We start from the raw sequence: 23,040 nt of genomic DNA, 5'->3' as shown, positions 1-23,040 counted from the left end.
TTCTGCAGGTTTAATAGAGGAGGTAAGAAGCAGTGTAATTGAGCTAAGTGCTCATTTATCATGATAAAAAGTCAAAAAATAATATCTGTAGTTGATAAATAGGGAAAGTGTAGTATAAGAACTAAAGCAAGTGAATAATAAATGAGATTATCCCTGAGAAGCAAGACTGGGGTGGGGTGAGGGTAGCCAAGGTATTACAATTATTTTCATATGTTATTTGATAATGTTTTAATAAATATATTAAAATAATAAATTATTCATACTTTCTGAATGCAGGTAATTCCCCTTGTGGGATTCTATGCCAAAGAAATTATCTGAAATGTAAAATACACTTTGTACATGAAAGTGTTTATTATAGTATTACTTAAATTTAACACAAAAGTTTAGAGGCAACCTAAATGCCCAGCTATAGGAAAAAAGTTTAAGTGTGTTATATTTTTTAGATGAATGCATCTTTTTTAGAATATTTTTTAGCTATTAAAAGTAGTATTTTTATGGAAAATGCTCTTGAAATAAGTACAAAAGCATGATACAAAGTTTCATCTTTAATGTGGTTATGGCTTATGCATAAAAGATTATGCCTTTATGTCATAATTATGATATTTTAGGTGAAATATTACATGAAGGCAAGGTGCTATGTTAGAAATTGACCACATGATACCTGTGAAGTACAGTTCAGTATTTACTGTTCAGTATTTGTGTCAGTTCCAAAATGTATGGGGTTAATTTGAAGTCATCTGGAGCCTCTAGGCCTAAATTTCATTCCAGAAATTACTTGAAACATTCTTTTTTTCCCCCTCAGTTTGAATGTATTCAGATTGCATGTTTATATGGTTTTTGTTTTTTTTTTTTTTGAGATACGTGGGCCTCTCTCTGTTGTGGCCTCTCCCGTTGCAGAGCACAGGCTCCGGACGCACAGGCTCAGCGGCCATAGCTCACAGGCCCAGCCGCTTCGCGCAGGCAGTGAGGAGCCATTGAAAGAAATGAATGACATAACCAGATTTGCGTTTTAGAAAGATGACTCTAGAAGCAGTATGAAAATGGATCAAAGTCTGTGTGTCTGGTAGCAGGTAGAGCAGATAAGAAGCAATTACAGTGGATAAACAAACTTAAAGTGGATGAGCACTAGAATACGGCATAACAATGAAAGATAAACAAACTGCTGATACATGCAGTAACATGGATGAAGTTCACAGACAGTAATACTGAACAAAAGAAGCCAGACACAAAAAAGTACATATTATGTGGTTACATTTATGTGATTCTCTGGAATAGGCAAAATGAATCTGTGGTGATGGAAATTAGATCATTGTGTGTCTGGGGTGAGGTGTGGGTGCAAGCACTAGAATTGATTATAGACGGGCCCTGGGAACTCTCTGGGTTGATATAAGTGTTCTGTATAGTGGTTGGAATAGTGGTTACATGGGTGTTTACATTTTTCAAAACTCATTGAACTGTATAATTAAAATATGTAGGTATTATTCCGTGTAAATAATACCTCAATAAAATTGACTTAAAATTTTTATTGATATAATTGACACATACATTATATTAGTTTCAGGTGTACACTATAATGATTCGATATATGTATACATTGTGAAATGATCAATAAGTCTAGTTAACATCCATCATCACACATAGTTACAAATTTTTTTTCTTTGTGATGAAAACTTTTAAGGTCTACTCTCTTAGCAACTTTCAAATATATAGTACATTACTGTTAACTATAGCCACCATGCTGTACCTACAGCCTCAGTACTTATTTATCTTATTAACTGGAAGTTTGTACCTTTGGACTGCCTTCACGCATTTCACTTGCCCTTAAACCCTCACCTCTGGTAATCACCAGTCTGTTCCCTGTATCTATGAGTTCAGTGTATGTTTGTTTGCTTAGATTCTACATATAAGTGAGATCATACAGTATTTATCTTTCTCTAACTTATTTCACTTAGCATGATGCCCTCAAGGTATATATGTGTTGTGGAAAATGACAGGATTTCCTTCTTTTTAATGACAATAATATTCCATTGAATGTACATACCATGCTTTCTTTATCCATTCATCCATCAACACTTAAGTTACTTCCATGTCTTGGCTGTTAAAAATAATACTGCAGTGAACGTGGGGGTGTGGATATCTTTCCTAGTTAGTGTTTTCATTTCCTTCAGATAAATACCCAGAAGTGGAATTGAAGGATCATATGGTAGTTCTATTTTTAATTTTTTGAGAAACCTCCATACTGTTCCATAGTGGCTGCACCAATTTACATTCCCACAAACAGTATACTAGGGTTCCCTTTTCTCCATATCCTTGCCAACATTTGTTATTTTTAAATTGATTTTTAAAAAAGCTATTGTCAGGATCCAGTAAGAAATTAGGATATTACCAAAAATGGCAGTGGGAATAAAGAGTATTGAAGAGATATAAAAGAGTGATGCCTCAGTTCAATAAGATTTCATAACTAATTGGATGTGAGGAGTGAGAGGGGACAAGTCAAAGTTGGCTTTAGATTTCTGGCTTGAGCACCTGAGTGGACTTCGTTCTTATTCATTGAGGCAGTGAATAGAGGAAGAAGAGCAGATTTGGCAGAGGAGTGGGAGATGAGTTCTTCGTTCAGTGTGTTGGATTTCAAATAATGGCAACAGATGGTAATATGTAAATGAAAGATGAATACATAAATAGAGCCTTCAGGAGGTAGATCTGGGATAAAATACAGATGTGGAAGACCAGCATTTTTGTGATAGTTTTAAACTATGGCTCTGAATGGGATAGGCCAGTGTGAAGAGACTAGATCTATGAATGGAACTCCAAGAAATACCAACAAGGAAAGGATGTGAATCATTACATGAGTCATTAAAATATATGTTTACCATAAATGGTTACTCATCTTTTAAAAGTATCCTTATATATCAATAGAGTGCATTTTGAACTGGCATATTGAAATGCAAAAATACTACAACAAAAATCACTTGGAACTGATAGTAAGACTAAGTAAGACTAAGGTCAGACTGTAATACATCTAAGCTGTATTAAATATTATCTATGAGGTGAGGGCATATATGAACATATCTAAGTAAATAGTATTTTAAGTAATGAGTGAGCTGTAAGGCTCTCTGTCTCTCTCCTTGAAAAGGAATCATTTCACAGCTTACAAAATATTGGAGCTAGTAGGGAACTTACATTATCTAGTATAATGCTTCATTTTTCAGATGAAGAAAGTGAGATCTAGAAGTGTTAAATGGCTTGCTCAAATCACAGACCTAGTTGGTGACAGAATTAGGACTAAAGTAGTCTATGAATTATGTCAGTTGCCTATGTGTGATATTAATAGTATAGCAGTTTTTAAAAAACAGATATGGATAATACATATGTGCTATGCCTATTTTATTAAGAATCCCATGTGTAGATAATCAGGGTAGAAGCTTAGTATATTATTTCACTGTGATTTTTCTATGAACTTCCATGAACTCTATAATATTTTTACAGATTTTTAATCTAAACTACATGTATTAATAATAATATATGTGTATGTGTATATATATATATGTCTATGTATGTTTCTCATTTAGTATATATAAAATTTTTTTGTTACATGTCATTGCTTATGCTTTCCACAGTGAGGGGGAAAATGGTATTTTGTGAAAAATAACATTCTGAGAGTTTCAGGGTGCCTTCTGGATAATGTAGTGCCATGGGAGGTTCTAGATTGTATATTATTTCTCCCCTTCTCCCCTCCCTTACTCTGTGTTTTTTATTTTTTTAACATCTTTACTGGAGTATAATTGCTTTACAATGTTCTGTTAGTTTCTGCTGTATAACAAAGTGAATCAGCTATACCTATACATATATCCCCATATCCCCTCCCTCTTGTGCCTCCCTCCCACCCTCCCTATCCCACCCCTTTAGGTGATCACAAAACACTGAGCTGATCTCCCTGTGCAATGCAGCTGCTTCCTACTAGCTATCTATTTTACATCATTTAGTACTGTGTATATGTCCATGCCACTCTCTCACTTCATCCCAGCTTACGCTCTCCCCACCATCCCCTGTGTCCTGAAGTCCATTCTCTACGTCTGCATATTTATTCCAGTCCTGCCCCTGGGTTCATCAGAATCATTTTTTTTTAGATTCCATATATATGTGTTAGCATACAGTATTTGTTTTACTCTTTCTGACTTACTTCACTCTGTATGACAGACTCTAGTTCCATCCATCTCACTACAAATAACTCAATTTCGTTTCTTTTTATGGCTGAGTAATATTCCATTGTATATATGTGCCACATGTTCTTTATGCATTCTTCTGTCGATGCCACTTAGGTTACTTCCATGTCCTGGCTATTGTGAATAGTGCTGCAATGAACATTGTGGTACATGTCTCTTTTTGAATTATGGTTTTCTCAGGGTATATGCCCAGTTGTGGGATTGCTGGGTCATATGGTAGTTCTATTTTTAGTTTTTTAAGCAACCTCCATACTGTTCTCCATAGTGACTGTATCAATTTGCATTCCCACCAACCGTGCAAGAAGTTTCCCTTTTTTCCACACCCTCTCCAGCATTTATTGTTTGTAGATTTTTTGATGATGGCCATTCTGACTGGTGTGAGGTGATACCTCATTGTGGTTTTGATTTGCATTTCTTTAATGATTAGTGATGTTGAGCATCCTTTCATGTGTTTGTTGGCAATCTGTATATCTTCTTTGGAGAAATATCTATTTAGGTTTTACACCCATATTTGGATTGGGTTGTTTATTTTTTTGATATTGAGCTGTGTGAGCTACTTGTATATTTTGGAGATTAATCCTTTGTCAGGTGCTTCGTTTGCAAATATTTTCTCCTGTACTGAGGGTTATCTTTTCGTCTTCTTTATGGTTTCCTTTGCTGTGCAAAAGCTTTTAAGTTTCATTAGGTCCAATTTGTTTATTTTTGGTTTTATTTCCATTTCTGTAGGAGGTGGGTCAAAAAGGATCTTGCTGTGATGTATATCATAGAGTGTTCTGCCAATGTTTTCCTCGAAGAGTTTTATAGTGTTTGGCCTTACATTTAGGTCTTTAATCCATTTTGAGTTTATTTTTGTGTATGGTGTTAGGAAGTGTTCTAGTTTCATTCTTTTACATGAAGCTGTCCAGTTTTCCCAGCACCATTTATTGAAGAGGCTGTCTTTTCTCCATTGTATAATCTTGCCTCCTTTATCAAAGATAAGGTGACTATATGTGTGTGGGTTTATCACTGAGCCTTCTATCCTGTTCCATTGATCTATATTTCTGTTTTTGTGCCAGTACTATATAGTCTTGATTACTGTAGCTTTGTAGTATAGTCTGAAGTCAGGGAGCCTGATTCCTCCAGGTCTGTTTTTCTTTCTGAAGATTGCTTTGGCTATTCGGGGTCTTTTGTGTTTCCATACAAATTGTAAAATTTTTTGTTCTAGTTTTGTGAAAAATGCCTTTGGTAGTATAGTCATTTTCACAGTGTTGATTCTTCTAGTCCAAGAACATGGTACATTTCTCCCTCTGTTTGTGTCGTCTTTGATTTCTTTCATCATTGTCTTATGGTTTTCTGCATACAGGTCTTTTGTCTCCTTAGGTAGGTTTATTCCTAGGTATTTTACTCTTTTAGTTGCATTGGTAAATGGGGGTGTTTCCTTAATTTCTTTCAGATATTTTGTAATTAGTGTATAGGAATGCAAAAGATTTCTGTGCATTAATTTTGTCTCTTGCTGCTTTACCAAATTCATTGATTAGCTCTAGTAGCTTTCTGGTAGCATCTTTAGGATTCTCTATGTATAGTATCATGTCATCTGCAAGCAGTAACAGTTTTACATCTTCTTTTCCGATTTGGATTCCTTTTATTTCTTTTTCTTCTATGATTGCTGTGGCTAAAACTTCCAAAACTATGTTGAATAACAGTGGTGAGAGTGGGCAGCCTTGCCTTGTTCCTAATCTTAGAGGAGATGGTTTCAGTTTTCCACCATTGAGAATGATGTTGGCTATGGGTTTGTCATATATGGCCTTTATTATGTTGAGGTAGGTTCCCTCCCTGCCCACTTTCTGGAAAGTTTTTATCATAAATGGGTGTTGAATTTTGTCAAAAGCTTTTTCTGTGTCTATTGAGATTATTGTATGGTTTTTATCCTTCAGTTTGTTAATATCGTGTATCACATCAATTGATTTGCATATATTGAAGAATCCTTGCATTCCTGGGATAAACCCCACTTGATCATGGTGTATGATCCTTTTAATGTGCTATTGGATTCTATTTGCTAGTATTTTGTTGACGATTTTTGCATCTATGTTCATCAGTGACATTGGCCTGTAGTTTTCTTTTTCTTTTTTTTTTTTTTTTTTGCAGTACGTGGGCCTCTCACTGCTGTGGCCCCTCCCGTCGCGGAGCACAGGCTCCGGAAGCACAGGCTCAGCAGCCATGGCTCACGGGCCCAGCCGCTCCGCAGCCTGTGGTATCCTCCCGGACTGGGGCACGAACCCAGGTCCCTTGTATCGGCAGGCGGACTCTCAACCACTGCACCACCAGGGAAGCCCTGTAGTTTTCTTTTTTTGTGACATCTTTGTGTGGTTTTCATATCAGGGTGATGGTGGTCCTGTAGAATGAGTCTGGGAGTGTTCCTCCCTCTGCTATATTTTGGAAGAGTTTGAGAAGGATAGGTGTTAGCTCTTCTCTAAATGTTTGATAGAATTCGCCTGTGAAGCCATCTGGTCCTGGGCTTTTGTTTGCTGGAAGATTTTTAATCACAGTTTCAATTTCAGTGCTTGTGATTGGTGTGTTCATATTTTCTATTTCTTCCTGGTTCAGTCTTGGAAAATTGTACTTTTCTAAGAATCTGTCCATTTCTTCCAGGTTGTCCCCTTTATTGGCATAATGGTTGCTTGTAGTAATCTCTCATGATCCTTTGTATTTCTGCAGTGCCAGTTGTTACTTCTCCTTTTTCAATTCCAATTCTGATGATTTGAGTATTCTCCCATTTTTTCTTGATGAGACTGGCTAAAGTTTTATCAATTTTGTTTATCTTCTCAAAGAACCAGGTTTTAGTTTTATTGACCTTTGCTATTGTGCCTTCATTCCTTCTTCATTTATTTATAATCTGATCTTTATGATTTCTTTCCTTCTGCTAACTTTGGGGTGTTTTTGTTCTTCTTTCTCTAATTGCTTTAGGTGTAAGGTTAGGTTGTTTATTTGAGATGTTCCTTGTTTCTTGAGATAGGATTGTATTGCTATAAACTTCCCTCTTAGAACTGCTTTTGCTGCATCCCATAGGTTTTGGGTCGTCGTGTTTTCATTGTCATTTGTTTCTAGGTATTTTTTGATTTTCTCTTTTATTTCTTCACTCATCTCTGGGTTATTTAATAGCATATTGTTTAGCCTCCATTTGTTTGTATTTTTTACAGTTTTTTTCCTGTAATTGATATCTAGTCTCATAACATTGTGGTCGGAAAAGATACTTGATACGATTTCAGTTTTCTTAAATTTACTGAGGCTTGATTTGTGTCCCAAGATATTATCTATCCTGGAGAATGTTCCATGTGCACATGAGAAGAAAGTGTATTCTGTTGGTTTTGGATGGAATGTCCTATAAATATCAATTAATTGCATCTGGTCTAATGTGTCATTTAAAACTTGTGTTTCCTTATATATTTTCATTTTGGATGGTCTGTCCATTGGTGAAAGTGGGGTGTTAAAGTCCCCTACTATGATTGTGTTACTGTCGATTTCCCCTTTTATGGCTGTTAGCATTTGCCTTATGTATTGAGGTGCTCCTATGTTGGATGCATAAATATTTACAATTGTTATACCTTCTTCTTGGATTGATCCCTTGATCATTATGTCTCTTGGATTGATCCCTTGATCATTATGTCTCATTTGTCTCTTGTAATAGTCTTTATTTTAAAGTCCATTTTGTCTGATATGAGTATTACTACTCCAACTTTTTGTTGATTTCCATTTGCATGGAATATCTTTTTCTGTCCCCTCACTTTCAGTCTGTATGTGTCCCTAGGTCTGAAGTGGGTCTCTTGCAGACAGCATATATATGGGTCTTGTTTTTGTGTCCATTCAGCCAGTCTGTGTCTTTTGGTTGGAGCATTTCATCCATTTACATTTAAGGTAATTATCAATATGTATGTTCCTATTACCATTTTCTTAATTGTTTTTGGTTTGTTATTGTAGGTCTTTTCCTTCTATTGTGTTTCCTGCCTAGAGAAATTCCTTTAGCATTTGTTGTAAAGATGGTTTGGTGGTGCTGAATTCTGTTAGCTTTTGCTTGTTTGTAAAGGTTTTAATTTTTCCATCGAAGCTGAATGAGATCCTTGCTGGGTAGAGTGATCTTGGTTGTAGGTTTTTCCCTTTCATCACTTTAAATATGTCCTGCCACTCCGTTCTGGCTTGCAGAGTTTCTGGTGAAAGAGCAGCTGTTAACCTTATGGGGATTCCTTTGTGTGTTATTTGTTGCTTTTCCCTTGCTGCTTTTAATATTTTTTCTTTGTATTTAATTTTTGATAGTTTGATTAATATGTGTCTTGGTGTGTTTCTCCTTGGATTTATCCTGTATGGGACTCTCTCCGCTTCTTGGACTTGATTATTTCCTTTCTCATGTTAGGGAAGTTTTCAAATATAATCTCTTGAAATATTTTCTCAGACCCTTTCTCTTCTTTTTCTGGGACCTCTATAATTCAAATGTTGGTGCTTTTAATGTTGTCCCAGATGTCTCTGACACTGTCCTCAATTCTTTTCATTCTGTTTTCTTTATTCTGCTCTGCAGCAGTTATTTCCAGTATTCTATCTTCCAGATCACTTATCCGTTCTTTTGCCTCAGTGATTCTGCTATTGAATCCTTCTAGAGTGGTTTTAATTTCATTTATTGTGTTATTCATCATCGTTTCTTTGCTCTTTATTTCTTCTAGGTACTTGTTAAACATTTCTTGTATTTTCTCCATTCTGTTTCCTAGATTTTGGATCATCTTTACTGTCATTACTCTGAATTCTTTTTCAGGTAGACTCCCTATTTCCTTTTCATTTGTTTGGTTTGGTGGGTTTTTACCTTGCTCCTTCATCTGCTGCATATTTCTCTGTCTTCTCATTATGTTTAACTTACTGTGTTTGGGGTCTCCTTTTCGCAGGCTGCAGGTTCATAGTTCCTGTTATTTTTGGTGTCTTCCCCCAGTGTGTGAGGTTGGTTCAGTGGCTTGTGTAGGCTTCCTGGTGGAGGGGACTGGTGCCTGTGTTCTGGTGGGTAGGGTGGATCTTGTCCTTCTGGTTGGCATGGCTGCATCCAGTGGTGTGTTTTGGGGCATCTGTGAACTTAGTATGACTTTAGGCAGCCTCTCTGCTAATGGGTGGTGTTGTATTCCTGTCTTGCTAGTTGTTTGACATGGGGCATCCAGCACTGGAGCTTGTTGGCCATTGGGTGGAGCTCTGTCTTAGTGTTGAGATGGAGATCTCTGGGAGAGCTCTTGCCAATTGATATTACTTCAGGCCGGGAGGTCTCTGGTGGTCCAGTGTCCTGGACTCAGCTCTCCCACCTTGGAGGCTCAGGCCCAACATCTGCCCAGAGCACCAAGACCCTGCCAGCCACATGGCTTGGAAGAAAAGGAAGAAAAGAAAATGAACAGATAAAACCCCAAAACAAATGTTAAAAGCAAAACAAAACAGACAAAATCATAGAAAGTAACATACACATGCACACTCACAAAAGGAGAAAAAAGGAAAAAAAAAAAAGGAAACAAACCAATAAACAAACCCACCAATGATAACAAGCACTAAAAACTAAACTAAGATAAACATAAAATCAAAAACAAGTCAGATGCAGAAAGCAAATCCCAAGTCAGCAGTTGCTCCCAAAGTCCACCACCTCAATTTTGGGAACATTCATTGTCTCTTCAGGTGTTCCACAGCTGCAGGGTTTATCAAGTTGATTGTGGGGATTTAATCCACTGGTCCTGAGGCTGCACGGAGAAATTTCCCTTACTCTTCCGTGTTCACACAGCTCCTGGGGTTCAGCTTTGGTTTTGACCCTGTCTCTGCACGTAGGCCACCCTCAGGCATCTATCTGTTCCCCACCCAGACAGGATGGGGTTAAAGCAGTGGCTGATTAGGGCTCTCTTGCTCACTCAGGCTGGGGAGAGGGAGGGGTATGGTAGTCATAGTTGGAATGTGGGACGAGCCTGCGACAGCAGAGGCTGACATGACCTTGCAACAGCGTGAAGTGCACCATGTGTTCTCCCAGGGAAGTTGTCCCTGGATCACAGGACTGTGGCAGTGGCGTGCTACACAGGCTCCTGGGAGGGGTGTGGGAAGTGACCTGCAGTTGCACACAGGATTCTTGGTGGCAGCAGAGGCAGCGTTAGCAGTCCATGCCCGTCTCTGGGGTCTGAAATGATAGCCGTGGCTCATGCCCATCTCTGAAGCTCACTTAAGTGGTGCTCTGCCATCTGTGGGCATATGGAGCAGGAAGCCCCTCTCCTTGCACACCCCGAAACAATGGTCTTTGGCCTCTCCAGCAGGTGAAGACTTTTTCCCGACCTCCCTCCCAGCTAGCTGTGGCACTAACTAGCCCCCCTTCAGGGTGTCTTCACACAGCCAGCACCAGTCCTCTCCCTGTGGTCTGATCTCCAAAGCCCAAGCCTCAGCTTCCAGCCCCTACCCGCTCTGGTGGGTGAGCAGACAAGCAGTCTCAGGCTGCTGAGTGCTGGTTGGCACCGATCCTCTGTGTGGGAATCTCTCCGCTTTGCCCTCTGCATCCCTATTGCTACACTCTCCTCCATGGCTCCAAAGCTTCCCCCCCGCCCACCCGCCATCCCTGCCAGTGAAGGGACTTCCTAGTGTGTGGAAACTTTTCCTCCTTCACAGCTCCCTCCCAGAGGTTTAGGTCCCATCCCTATTCTTTTGTCTCTATTTATTCTTTTTTCTTTTGCCCTATCCAGGTACGTGGGGATTTTGTTGCCTTTTGGGAAGTCTGAGGTTTTTTCCGTGTTCAGTAGGTGTTCTGTAGGAGTTGTTCCACATGTAGATGTATTTTTGATGTATTTGTGGGGAGGAAGGTGATCTCCACATCTTACTCCTGCATCTTGAAGGTCTCCTCCTCCGTGTTTTACTCTCATGTTTTGCAAACAGACATTCAGAACATGAATTTGAATGAATTGTTATCTATCAGATTATTTTTTTGGAGTTAATCTCTGGTTATTTCCCTCTCCTACTCAAAAACCTTTATTGGCTTTGTGTTGCCTTTAGAATAAACTGTGTACTCTGATATTCAGTGCTCTACATAATCTGATCCTATATTTCCAGTCTCATTTCCCACTAGTAGTCTCCCCATACTTACAGTGAAGCCAAACTAAACAGTTCTTGGTTTGTTGTATACTTTGATGATTTCCTCCTTCTTTACCTGTGATCCTGATGCCCCCCCCCACACCATGCTATTTCCCGAAACCCCAACTATCTATATCCTATCAGTTCTCTTAAGTCGTATCAATGACCACTTTCTCCATGAGTTCTCCCCTGATGATCTTCCCAGATAGAAGCAATTTCTTCTTCTGAATGCATTTAATTATATTTAAAAACTATTTGGTATGTAGTAAAGTGTATAAGCATATATATATTAGTAACTGTTCAAGTTATAAAGCCTAATAACTAAATAACCACCCACAAACAAAATACCCAATTTGGGAGATAATAATGACTAATCCACTGAAACTTTCCTTTTTCTTTCCTGATTACATCTTCCTTCCAGACTTCCCATCCTCAACCCCTAGGGTAACCATTGTCTTTAATCTTGTGTTATACTTTTCTTGCTTTTTTTTTTTTTTTTTACGGTACGCGGGCCTCTCACTGCTGTGGCCTCTCCCCTTGTGGAGCACAGGCTCCGGACGCGCAGGCTCAGCGACCATGGCTCACGGGCCCAGCCGCTCCGCGGCATGTGGGATCCTCCCGGACCGGGGCACAAACCCGCGTCCCCTGCATCAGCAGGCGGACTCTCAACCACTGCGCCACCAGGGAAGCCCCCTTTTCTTGCTTTTTAAAAATAATTTTATCACAAATGTTTGCATCTCTAAGGATTATAATATATTACTTCGTATGTTTGTGAACTTTATACATATGTGATCACACTGTACACATTTTATGTGCTTTGTTTTTTTCACTCTACCATATGTTTCTGTCATTCATTCATGCCTCTAGTTCATTCATTTTCAGGCTACTGTTTTATATGAACTACATAAATTTACCACAGTTTATTCTCTTTATGATGAACAGTTTGCTCTTCTTACTAGTTTACTGTTTTTCAGATATGTTCTTTAAATTTTTTTGTACATGTATACTTATGAGTATAAGTTTATAAAGTATGGATTTCTTCAACTTTATTAGATGATGTTAAATTATTTCCCAGAGAGGTTTTCCAGTTTTTATCTATCTGTCCCCATCTTCAGTGTATAAGAGTTGCCAACATTTGATATTATGAGAGTTTTAATTTTTGCGAGTCTGGTGGATATAAAACGGTGTCTCATTTCGAATTGCATTTCACTAACTATTATGTTCATATATTTATAAGCCATGTACATTTTGTATTCTGTGACAAATATGTCCCTGTTTATGTCTTTTACTCATGTTTCTATTATGTTAGCATTTTCTTTGGGATTCCTTTAATTTTTTCAACATAAACACTCAACTATGACCTTTTTCTGACAGAGTTAAGTTATTCAGTATGTATTAGCTTTCTATTACTATATTTCTAAGCCACAAACTTAGTGGCTTGAAACAACATAAATTATTATCTCATAGTTTCCATAGGTAAGGAGTCCAGGCACAGCTTAGCTGAATCTTCGGCTCAGGGTGCCTCAAGGTGTCAGCCATGCTGGCCTTCTCATTTGGAGCCCAAGTTCCTCAGGTTGTTGGCAGAATTCACTTTCTTACAAATCCCTGCTTTCTTTTAGCTGTTGGTTGGGGAGTACTCTCGGCTCCTAGAGGCTGTCTGCAGTTCCTTGCCTCATGGCTCCGTAGATGGTTTACAACATGGATGTTTCCTTTCTTTCAGGTCATCAGGAGTGTGTCTCTGCTTTGGTTCTCTGACCTCTAGACTTAGATTTAAAGACCTTATGTCAGGCCCAGTCTGATAATCTCCCTGTTGATGAACTCAAAGTTTGTTACTTAGTAACCTAATCATGGGAATGACGCCCATCATATTCATAGGTGTTTTCCCCATGCAAGGGGAGGGAATTAAACAAGGCATGTACACCAGGAAGCAGACAGAATTCTGCCTCAGAGCGTTTCTGTCCTCCCAAACGTGACACAGACCTAAGCATACTTCACTCGTTTAATATCTTTACCATTCTTACTATTGTTGTGGTTAGTTTTACCTTTTGTAAAAGAAAAAATAATTGTTTTTACTTAATTCAATTATATTCAGTTTTTAGTATCAGTATAAAAATCAATATCAATTCAATCAAAATTATTAAGTTTGCCACTATATTTTCTCTATATCTGCTATTTTAGTATCCCATATTTCCATTAGGACTTGCTTTTCTTATTGAAATACATCTTTTCATTAGTTCTCTTGGTGAGGGCCTATGGTTGTTAAACTCCATTAGTCCTTGTATGTTTGAAATATTTTGCCATCACTCTTCAATAATTAGTTGGCTACAAAATTCTAGGTTAACAGATTTTTTTCCCTTCCTCTCTTCCTTCTTTCTCTCATTCCTTCATTTCTTCCTTTAACCTCCCCTTAGCAAGTACTTTGAAGGTATTACTTCCTTGTCTTTTGGCATCTCCTGCAGTCTAGTTTTTTTTTTTCTTTTTTAACAGGTAGTTATTTGTCTTTTCTCTTTGGCTTTTAGGATTTTCTCTTTATCCTTGATTATCTGTAAGTCCACTATTAAAGTTCTCTGTGAGTTTTTGTTAGGTTTATGACATGTAATTTATATCTAATAATATGTGCCTTTTCAGACATATATTACTGTATATAAATATACATATTCAGTTCAGTGAGTCTAGACAAACAGATACAGTCAGGTAACAACCACCAATATCAAGATATATAATGTTTTCATCATCTCTAAACCTTGCCTCATGTCCCTTTGTATTTAATCCCCTCCCCTTACCCTCTGTCCCTGGCAACTATTGATTTGATTTCTGTCCCTCTAGTTTTGCATTTTCCAGAAGGTTATATAAATGGAATCTCACTGTTATGTTTGGCTTATTTCACTTAACGCAGTGCTTTTGAGATTCATCCATATGGTTGAATGGATGTCTGTACCACAATTTGTTTATCCATTCACCTGCAATGTATGAAAAGTTCCAATTGTTCTGGATCCTTGCCACCACTTGATACTCCTTTAAAAAAAAAAAAAGCCTTTCTAATGAGTGTTTAGTGGTATCTCTTTGTGGTTTTAATATACATTTCCTTAATAACTAATGATATTGAGCATCTTTTCATATGCTTATTTGCCATCTGTAGCTCTTTTTTTGCCCATTTAAAAATTGGGTTGTTTTCTTAATGAGTTATTGGTACTTCATAAATTTTGGATACAAGTCTTTTATCAGATAGTGCGTTTTGTAGATATTATATTCCAGTCTATGACTTATGTTTTTCATTTTCTTAACTATCTTTCAAAGAGTAGAAGCTTTAATATTTGATAGAAGTCCAATTTATCAGTTTTTCTTTTATAGTTTATCTTCAGTTTCCTAAAAAATCTGCCTTAACCCAAGGTCACAAAAATTTTCACCTGTATTTTTCTGGAAGTTGTATAGTTATAGCTTTTACATATAGATCTATGATTAATTTGGAGTTAATTTTTGTACAAGGAATGAGGTAAGGCTTGAAGTTTTGTTCTCGAAGTTTTGTTTTGGGAATTTTTTTGTGCATTTTGTTTTTGATTTTTTCCTGCTTATAGATAGATATTCAGTTGTTCCAGGGCCATTTGTTAAAGACTATACTTTTGCCATTGAATTACCTTGGTCCTGTTTTTGAATGTTATTTTACCTTATATGCATGGGTTTCTTTCTGGACTCTATTCCATGGGTCTATTATGTATACACATATGTGGATTTATTTTTATTTTTACTACTGAGTACTAAAAGTGTACTTTTGATCTGAAAACATTTCTTTCTTTACTTTGGAAAATTCTTAATTATTATCTCTTTCAATGTTACTACTCTTTTATTCCCAATGTTGTCTATTTTTGGAAACCTTTTTTTGATGTTGGGGCCTCTGAAATCAGTCTTCAATATCTCTTAACTGCTCTTTTGTATAATTTTTCTCTTTGCTTTTTTGTGCTGGAACCTGGGTACATTGTTCAGTGAATTCTTCCAGTTTAATATTTCTTTCTTCAAGAAGATTATTAATTTAAGAGAAATGTTAATGTGAATTGATTAATATTTAATAATCAATTATAATGATTATTAAGGATATAATAAGGTTTACACTGTTACTGATTTTCAACTTTTAGATTTAACTTCAGAACAAAGCAAGAAGACAATTATAAGCACAGAACATAAATATTAACCTTGTAGGTTAGATCATTTGTACATTTGAAAACAGCTTTTTGTTCCCTTTAAATTATTCAGAATTTTACATTTGCAGACTTGTTTATCGTCTCTCAACTATTTCTTGGGTGTCCTAAATCTAATCCTTATGAATTGAGAGCACATTTGTGTAGCCTAGTAACATGGTGATGAATATGATGGCACAATTAAAGCTGCCTTAAACCTTCCATTGTCTTCCCACTGCAATTAGAATAAACTCCATTTTATAAAGGTCCTATATGATCTAGTCCTTAAAGGTCTCTTTGACCTTATCTCTTAATAGTCCTCAGTTTGCTTTAGCTACATTGATCATCTTTGTGACTTTTGAACCTGTCATACTCATTTCCAATTCATGATTTTTGAATTTACTCCTGCCCGACCTGGAGTGCTGTTCTTTTCAGAGCTTTACTGGCTGATTTCTTCTCTTCATTTAGGTTTGTTCTCAAATGTTTCTTTCTCTGAGGATTTTCCCTGACTCTCACGGCTAAAGAAGTATTCTCTCCCCTGCCCCCGTCAATTATTCACATTACCTTCCTTGTTGTATTTTCTTCAAAACATTTATCACTAACTTTACTAACTGAAATAGTTTGTTTGTCTTCCTTCATTAGGATATAAGCTCTATGAGGGCAAGAGTTTTATCTGTCTGGGTCAACTCTATATACCAACCTTTAGAACAAATGGTCTGGCATGTTGGAGAGGCTCAATTTAAAAACTGTGAGTTGGGGAGTAAATCAGTTGGGGTGATGTCACTAGCAAGCTTTTTATGTCATTTGGCGGAAAAGCACCTGGAGGAAAGGAGTCCTGAGAGAACACTTCTATTAATAAAAATGCTGTGCTTATTATTCCTGACTTCCTGTTCCCAGTGGGACTTGGAGACAAGAGAAAATACTATTTAGATCAGCTTAAGAGTGTTTCTGAGACCCAGTGTGTCTCTGGTCCCTGAGAAAGAAATACCATGCAGGTATTTCTTTCACTCAAGCAGGTCACTTGGGAAGTTTCTATAATTTCAGATCTTTGAAAGATCTTTTTCTTTTTATTATCTCTTTTAGTCACCTACTCTCATTCTGCAGTCTTCCTTATTTTTTCCTTTAAATTGTAGCCACCTGGGTTAACCCAGGTGCACTTTTGATTAGTTTAAATTTCTTTCTTATCCTATATAGATTTATCAAGAGGCAATGTAAACTTTAAGGCACTATATTACTGATTTGTATGGTGTTAATTGCATTCAACTTCTTTGAATTTTATTTTTATTAGTGTGTAATATACTAATAAAATTACAGGCCACAAACACAATGAAGTTTGATCTTTCATTTTGAAAATCTACTTATTTATTTATCTGTTTACCTACCTATTTATTTATTTTGGCTGCACTGGGTCTTGGTTGTGGCACACGGGATCTTTTATTTGCTGGCATGTGGACTTCTTAGCTGCGGCACGTGGACTCTTAGTTGCGACACACGGACTTCTTAATTGCGGCATGCGAACTCTTAGTTGCGGCATGCATGTGGGATCTAGTTCCCTGTCCAGGGATGGAACCCGGGCCCCCTGAATTGGGAGCACGGAGTCTTACCCACTGGACCACCAGGGAAGTCCCTGATCTTTCATTTTTTTAATGTGAAAGTTTATCTCAGCCTAAGAATTAACTTAGACAAAAATGTATTTAGAATATTTTTAAGCTAATTTTTGTACTTAAAGTGTACTTTTGATCTGAAAACACATTTCTTTCTTTAATTTGGAAAGTTCTTAGTTATTCTCTCTTTGAGTATTACTTCTCTTTCACTCCCAACATTGCTTTCTTTTGGAGTTCTTTTTAATGTTGGAGCCCCAGTTTAAGTCTTCAAATGAAAGCTTTTTTTGGTCAAATTCTCATACCCAGTATTTTATTTTAGTTGATATCTATACCCATGGAATGTTACTTATTTTTAGATGAGGTGATAAATGGCAATCTAAACTAAATTATTCATTAGAATTGATAGAGATCTATCAATTTTTTTTTTCAATTTTTAAGAAAGTAAATGCTTAAATAATAAAAGATATATTTTATAATGTAAAGGGACATAATGAAGAATCTGAGTGTGATTGGGTAGGGAGGAGGGTTTTTAGGTGGTAGAAGCAGAAAAGTTATTAGTATCTGTGGAACAATAACCAGTAATAGATTCCAGTCTCTTATAGGGAGATCCCAAAGGAATAATGAATGAATGCTTTGAGTACCAAGCTTAACACAGTTTTCACCTCTGAGCTATATTCACTAGGGCATTCTTGTGAGAGATAAACATTCTGCTGTCATTAGAGCTTTAGAGGACTCCTGTGGTATAGTCTCCATTGTGGAGGGAAAAAAATCTTCTCTTTTGTTTCCCATTCTTTCCCCACACCCCAACTCAAGTGAAAAGATGAAAATTTATAAAAACCTTACTCTAAAATCTTTGATAAAGCAAAGAAAGTTGTATAATGTTTGGTTGATCATTCATTATATGTAATATTTGCATTATAAAAGTAATAGTTAACATTTTTTGAGAACAAACTGTGCAAGGTGCTGCTTGTCATTTTACATATATTCTATCATTTATTCACATCAGGTCTGAAACTTAGTATAATCTTCCCTTGTTGTCATAGATGTTGAGGCTTAAGTCAAGTAACTTGTCCCCAATCTCATAATAGTAAATGATGGGACTAGTGTTCAAACCCATGTCTCTGAGACTCCAAAATCTGATTTTTTTCAAAATAACGTACTACTTCCTTGATATGGGGATTATTTTGGGTTTTTTTGTTGTTTTTTTTGTTTTTTTTGTTTTGCGGTACGCGGGCCTCTCACTGTTGTGGCCTCTCCCGTTGCGGAGCATAGGCTCCGGACGCACAGGCTCAGTGACCATGGCTCACGGGCCCAGCCGCTCTGCGGCACATGGGATCTTCCCGGACCGGGGCACGAACCCGTGTCCCCTGCATCGGCAGGTGGACTCCCAACCACTGTGCCACCAGGGAAGCCCTATTTTGTTTTTATAGATCTGGCCCAGCAGCTTAAATGTAAAGCCAGATTTGGGGGTTTTTCCCCCGTAGGTTCTCATTTATTTTTTAATTTAATTTAATTAATTAATTTATTTTTTGGCTGTGCCAAGTGGCATGCAGGATCCTAGTTCCCCAACCAGGGATCAAACCCAGGCCCCCTGCATTGGGAGTGTGGAGTCTTAACCACTGGACCGCCAGGGAGGTCCCCCAGATTTTGTTAATCCTGGGGCAAGGGTACTGCCCCTAAATGTATTTGGCCGATGATGATGTGCAGGTGAACATGGCTTTCAGTCATAAAGTTTCTGGTTTTGTGGGGAAGTCTTCCCTTCACTTGTGTTCCCTACTGTCAGCGTAGCTTCCACTTCACTCAAGGATTCTATGTTCCATCATTGAACTGTTCTGCAAATAGACTCTATTTTTCAAGGAAAGTAAGCATTTAACTTCTCTGATTGCGATTTCTGTATTTGCTGTTCTTTCTTTCAGAGGCATCAAAGGAAGCTTGCACATGTCTAGTGAACAAATCTGCTGTTACATTATTGAACAGCTCTTGTCATGAAGTTCTTTTGTAGTTCTAAACTGAGGAGAATGTCTCCTTAATGAAGGGTGATTTGTTGCTGTTTCATTCAGAAAATATTTGAATTAGAAAGTGCTTAGTTAAGAGCATTTGCAACTAAAAAACAAAAAACCTGCCTAATATGAATTTAAATAAACCCTAAGTTGTTTATGTTTCATATTTGTCTCAACCAAAAATAGAATAAATCCTGTCTGTTTTACTACTTTCTCCATAAATTTTCTTCCCTTAATATCTCATGTATATAGTTGTACTTAATGTCTTAATTCATTATGTTCATGAATTGAATTTATTTACTCAATGGGATTGTAAGCTCTGTGAGAACAGGTACCTAATCTTAACATTTTTTTTGTGACATTTGAGGCAATAATTTTTATACTGAGACCTCTAAAGTAATTCATACAGTAAGTTTAATCTAAAGGAAGGCATCAATATTTTTGGCTTTTAGCCAGACAAACTAGAATGTGATAATACAAGGTATTTTATGCTCACCAGAAGCCCTGATAAAATTGGAAAACAAGTGTTCATTTAATAAATGCCATTTATTTAAAAACAACTTTATAAATATGTGTCTTTCATAGTGAAAGGTTGGGAATTATTGTTTGGTAGTGTCTGGCCCAGTGCTGATAATAATGATTATTAAAAATATGATTGATTTATTGATGGTAATTAATGAACTTTTTTGTTTTAGGGAATGTTGTAGGCAACTTGGGACATTCCTTCTTCAGTCAAAGTTTCCTTGGCAGTAAAGAACATGGCGGATTCTTATATGTGACATCTACTTACCAGTCACTGCAAGACCTAGTACTCCCAACCCCACCTTACTTGTTTGGGATTCTCATCCAGAAATGGGAAACTCCTTGGGCTAAAGTGTTTCCCATCCGACTAATGTTGAGACTTGGAGCCGAATATCGACGTAAGTATAAAATACCCTCTTCTAAGCATTATGACCAAGACGTAATGACTAAACAGACTTGAGATATTCAGAGAGCCCCATGGTGATAAAATTAAACGGAAGTATTCTTTTGGAATAGCTAAGCTAAATTTGGCCAGTGTCTCTACTTATTTTGGCTATAATGGGAAGAACTCAAAATAACATTATTGCCTTGTAAAATTACTGGTTTTATAGGTTAATTGATAGATACATGATCATCTTCAGAAAAAATGAATATCAACAAGTAACTTTATTTTTTATAGTATCTGTATATGGTAAGTATATTTTTTGTCACTTGGTTAGAAAATAGTTATGACAAATTATATTTTATATAATGTAACAGATACTGGAAGCTAGTGGTATAGAGATCACTCTCAGCTGGTAAAGTAAGCAACAAAAGAGCCTCCTTGCCCTTGGCCATAGCAGTGCAACTAAGCTGTGATTGTTTTTAAAGATATTAAGGCCTAAATGCAAGCTTTATTTTATTTTATTTTGTTATTATTTTATTTATTTATTTATTTTTGGCTGTGTTGTCTTTAGTTGCGGCACGCGGGATCTTTCTTTGCAGCACACGGGCTTCTCTCTAGTTGTGGCTAGCAGGCTCCAGAGTGCGTGGGCTCAGTAGTTGTGGCACATGGGCTCCAGAGCGTGTGGGCTCTGTAGTTGAGGCATGCAGGCTCAGTGCTTGCAGCACGTGGGCTTAGTTGCCCTGAAGCATGTGGGATCTTAGTTCTCTGACCAGGGATCGAACCTGTATCCCCTGCATTGGAAGGCAGATTTTTAACCACTGGACCACCAGGGAAGTCCCATGCAAGCTTTATTTTAAACTTTATATCTTTTCCTAATCAACGTTGCCCTGGTCTAGGAATCAGACCACTTGAATAACGTTCTTAACTCTGCCATTTACTAGCTCTGTAACTTTGGGTGAAGTCATTCAAGTTGTCTGATTGTCAGTTTCCTTTGCAACTGGAGATAATAATACTTGCCTTTTATATTGCATGGTATTATTAAGAGGATCAAATGAGATCATTAAAAATTATTTTATCAAACATAAAACAGTGTATTATATGTTTTCAGCAGGTCACCTTCAGTCTTTCACTTATTTATTCATTCATTCAACAAGAATTTAATAAAGGCCTACCATGTGTAATAAATCCGGAATTCAGAAATGGCTGAGACGTGGTTATAGGCTCTTGGGAACTTTTGTAAGGAAGACGTAGAAATCATGATTATAGTAGTATATTATGTCAAAACACATGTTCAAAGTTAACAGAGTTCTTTGGGAGTTCAAAGATGGACTCTAACTTCACCAAGAATGAAGGACCAAGGTACCTCTGGACTGAACTGTGAAAGAAGCATATGAATCAGCTAAATGAAGTAGGGAAAGGAAAGGATTGTGTGCAGAGGAAAAACATTTGTATTTTCCTGTGTTGTACAGGCAGTTGAAACCGTAAAGTTCGAGGAGTGAGCCAGCTAATAGGATCACCTAGTGTTTGGCTTGTCTAAGGAGGGTTCTGAGTCAGAAATGTGTAAGAGTGAACTCTTTTAGACTTCCTGAGCACAGAGGAATCAGGAGATACTTGTTTCCTAGAATATATTAATCCAGTTTGGAAAAGAGTGCTTCTTAAGACATGTAGTTCATTTTTGAAACAGCTGCATCAAAAGACTGGTGTGGTTTGTAGAAGGCTCCAAATTTGTCTGTGATGCTGTTATGGTAAATACTTTCTGAGCCCTAAATTTTATGCTCTAATGAGTCATTACAATTATATTTTGAGAACTCTATGAAACGTGATGTCTCTTTTACCAAAATTTTAAGCTGCCAAACTTAGTCTGATCATTTCTCATTTCCATAGTTTATCCTTGCCCACTGTTCAGTGTCAGATTTCGGAAGCCATTGTTTGGAGAGACGGGGCATACCATCATGAATCTTCTTGCAGTAAGTTGGGAATTTTTATTTTCTTTTTCCTTACTGGGGTTTGCATGAGAAGGAAGAGAAGGATTTTATTATTTTGTTAATACCCTGCTGCTTCACGTAGGTGAAGAGTTACTATAGGAAAAGAACAGAACATGTATGTTCTTTGGAAAGTATATGGAGGTTTGGAATGAAATAGTACAGGATTCTGGCTCTTGGTTATACACTAACTAAGTGACCTTGCAGGATTATTGTGAGTAGTTATACTTAAAGCACCCAGCATTATGTCTTCTTTTAATTTTAAGCCTGGCATCCTGATGGTGTCCCCTGTGTCTGTGTAGCTTACTGTTTTGCCAAAGATTGGTCAGAGATTGTGTTCAGATACCTCTACCCAGTAAGGCATCTATACTTTCTTAATGGATCTGCATGGACTGGGATTCAAACGTCATTCTTTTCTTTTCTGCTGGACTCGCTCATGTCTCCTCTGCACATGCACGGGCTCTAACCCTGTTGACCAAGAATGTTGCTTGGCTTGGGCCCGTTAAGGTCACTGCTGCACATGTGCACAGACTAAGGTCAGTCCTGGGTATTTGGAGAGTTTATGAAGTTCCCTATGTCTGTCTCATTCCCAGAACTTCTTGTTAAATCTCTCGCTAGTCTGCCTGCTCATTACTTGCTCCAAATAGGCTAGCATCCTCAGGCTAACAGGGCCACTGGTCCTAGCCACTGAGATTACCACTTTAACTGAGACACTCCAAATCAAGCAAGATCCTTCAAGCAGCAAAGCTTATTGTTTTCACAAACTACCTTGCCCTGGCTGAACTATGAACAGGGCTAAAGGCAGCCCCAGGCAAGAAAATCACAGATTCAACTCTATTCTTCTTACTTGAAGTTCAGTAGTTTTTATGAATGAACACATCTCAGTGTATTGTATGTCTTTGGTCTAATTCCAGGGCACTGAAATGGGTTTTTTTGTTTGTTTGTTTTGTTTTTTTTTAATAAATCTACCCAACTGTTTAGTTGCTTTTGGGAGACTTGTTTATTTCCTCACTGTCATGCGATTGTAGTTATAGTTCCAGTTATCTTTTAAAGAGATGTA

General features: G+C 37.3%; 1 protein-coding gene across 7 annotated transcripts in view; it reads left to right on the top strand.

Annotated features, from left to right (window-relative positions):
- ZFYVE9 (zinc finger FYVE-type containing 9) overlaps positions 1–23,040 on the top strand; it is a 227,644-nt gene that overhangs the window by 161,729 nt on the left and 42,875 nt on the right. For all 7 annotated transcript variants that reach the window (XM_027108554.1, XM_027108556.1, XM_027108551.1 and 4 more), the window contains 2 exons: positions 19,787–20,011; positions 21,883–21,965. In XM_027108554.1, the coding sequence (XP_026964355.1) occupies positions 19,787–20,011; positions 21,883–21,965 (308 nt within the window). The remainder of the gene's footprint in view (positions 1–19,786; positions 20,012–21,882; positions 21,966–23,040) is intronic.

This window comes from Aethalodelphis obliquidens, unplaced genomic scaffold, assembly GCF_003676395.1.
Source record: "Aethalodelphis obliquidens isolate GAN/ISIS:26980383/991018 unplaced genomic scaffold, ASM367639v1 scaffold9, whole genome shotgun sequence".
NCBI classification, from domain to species: domain Eukaryota; kingdom Metazoa; phylum Chordata; class Mammalia; order Artiodactyla; family Delphinidae; genus Aethalodelphis; species Aethalodelphis obliquidens.
This window is presented reverse-complemented; position numbering and strand designations above follow the sequence as displayed.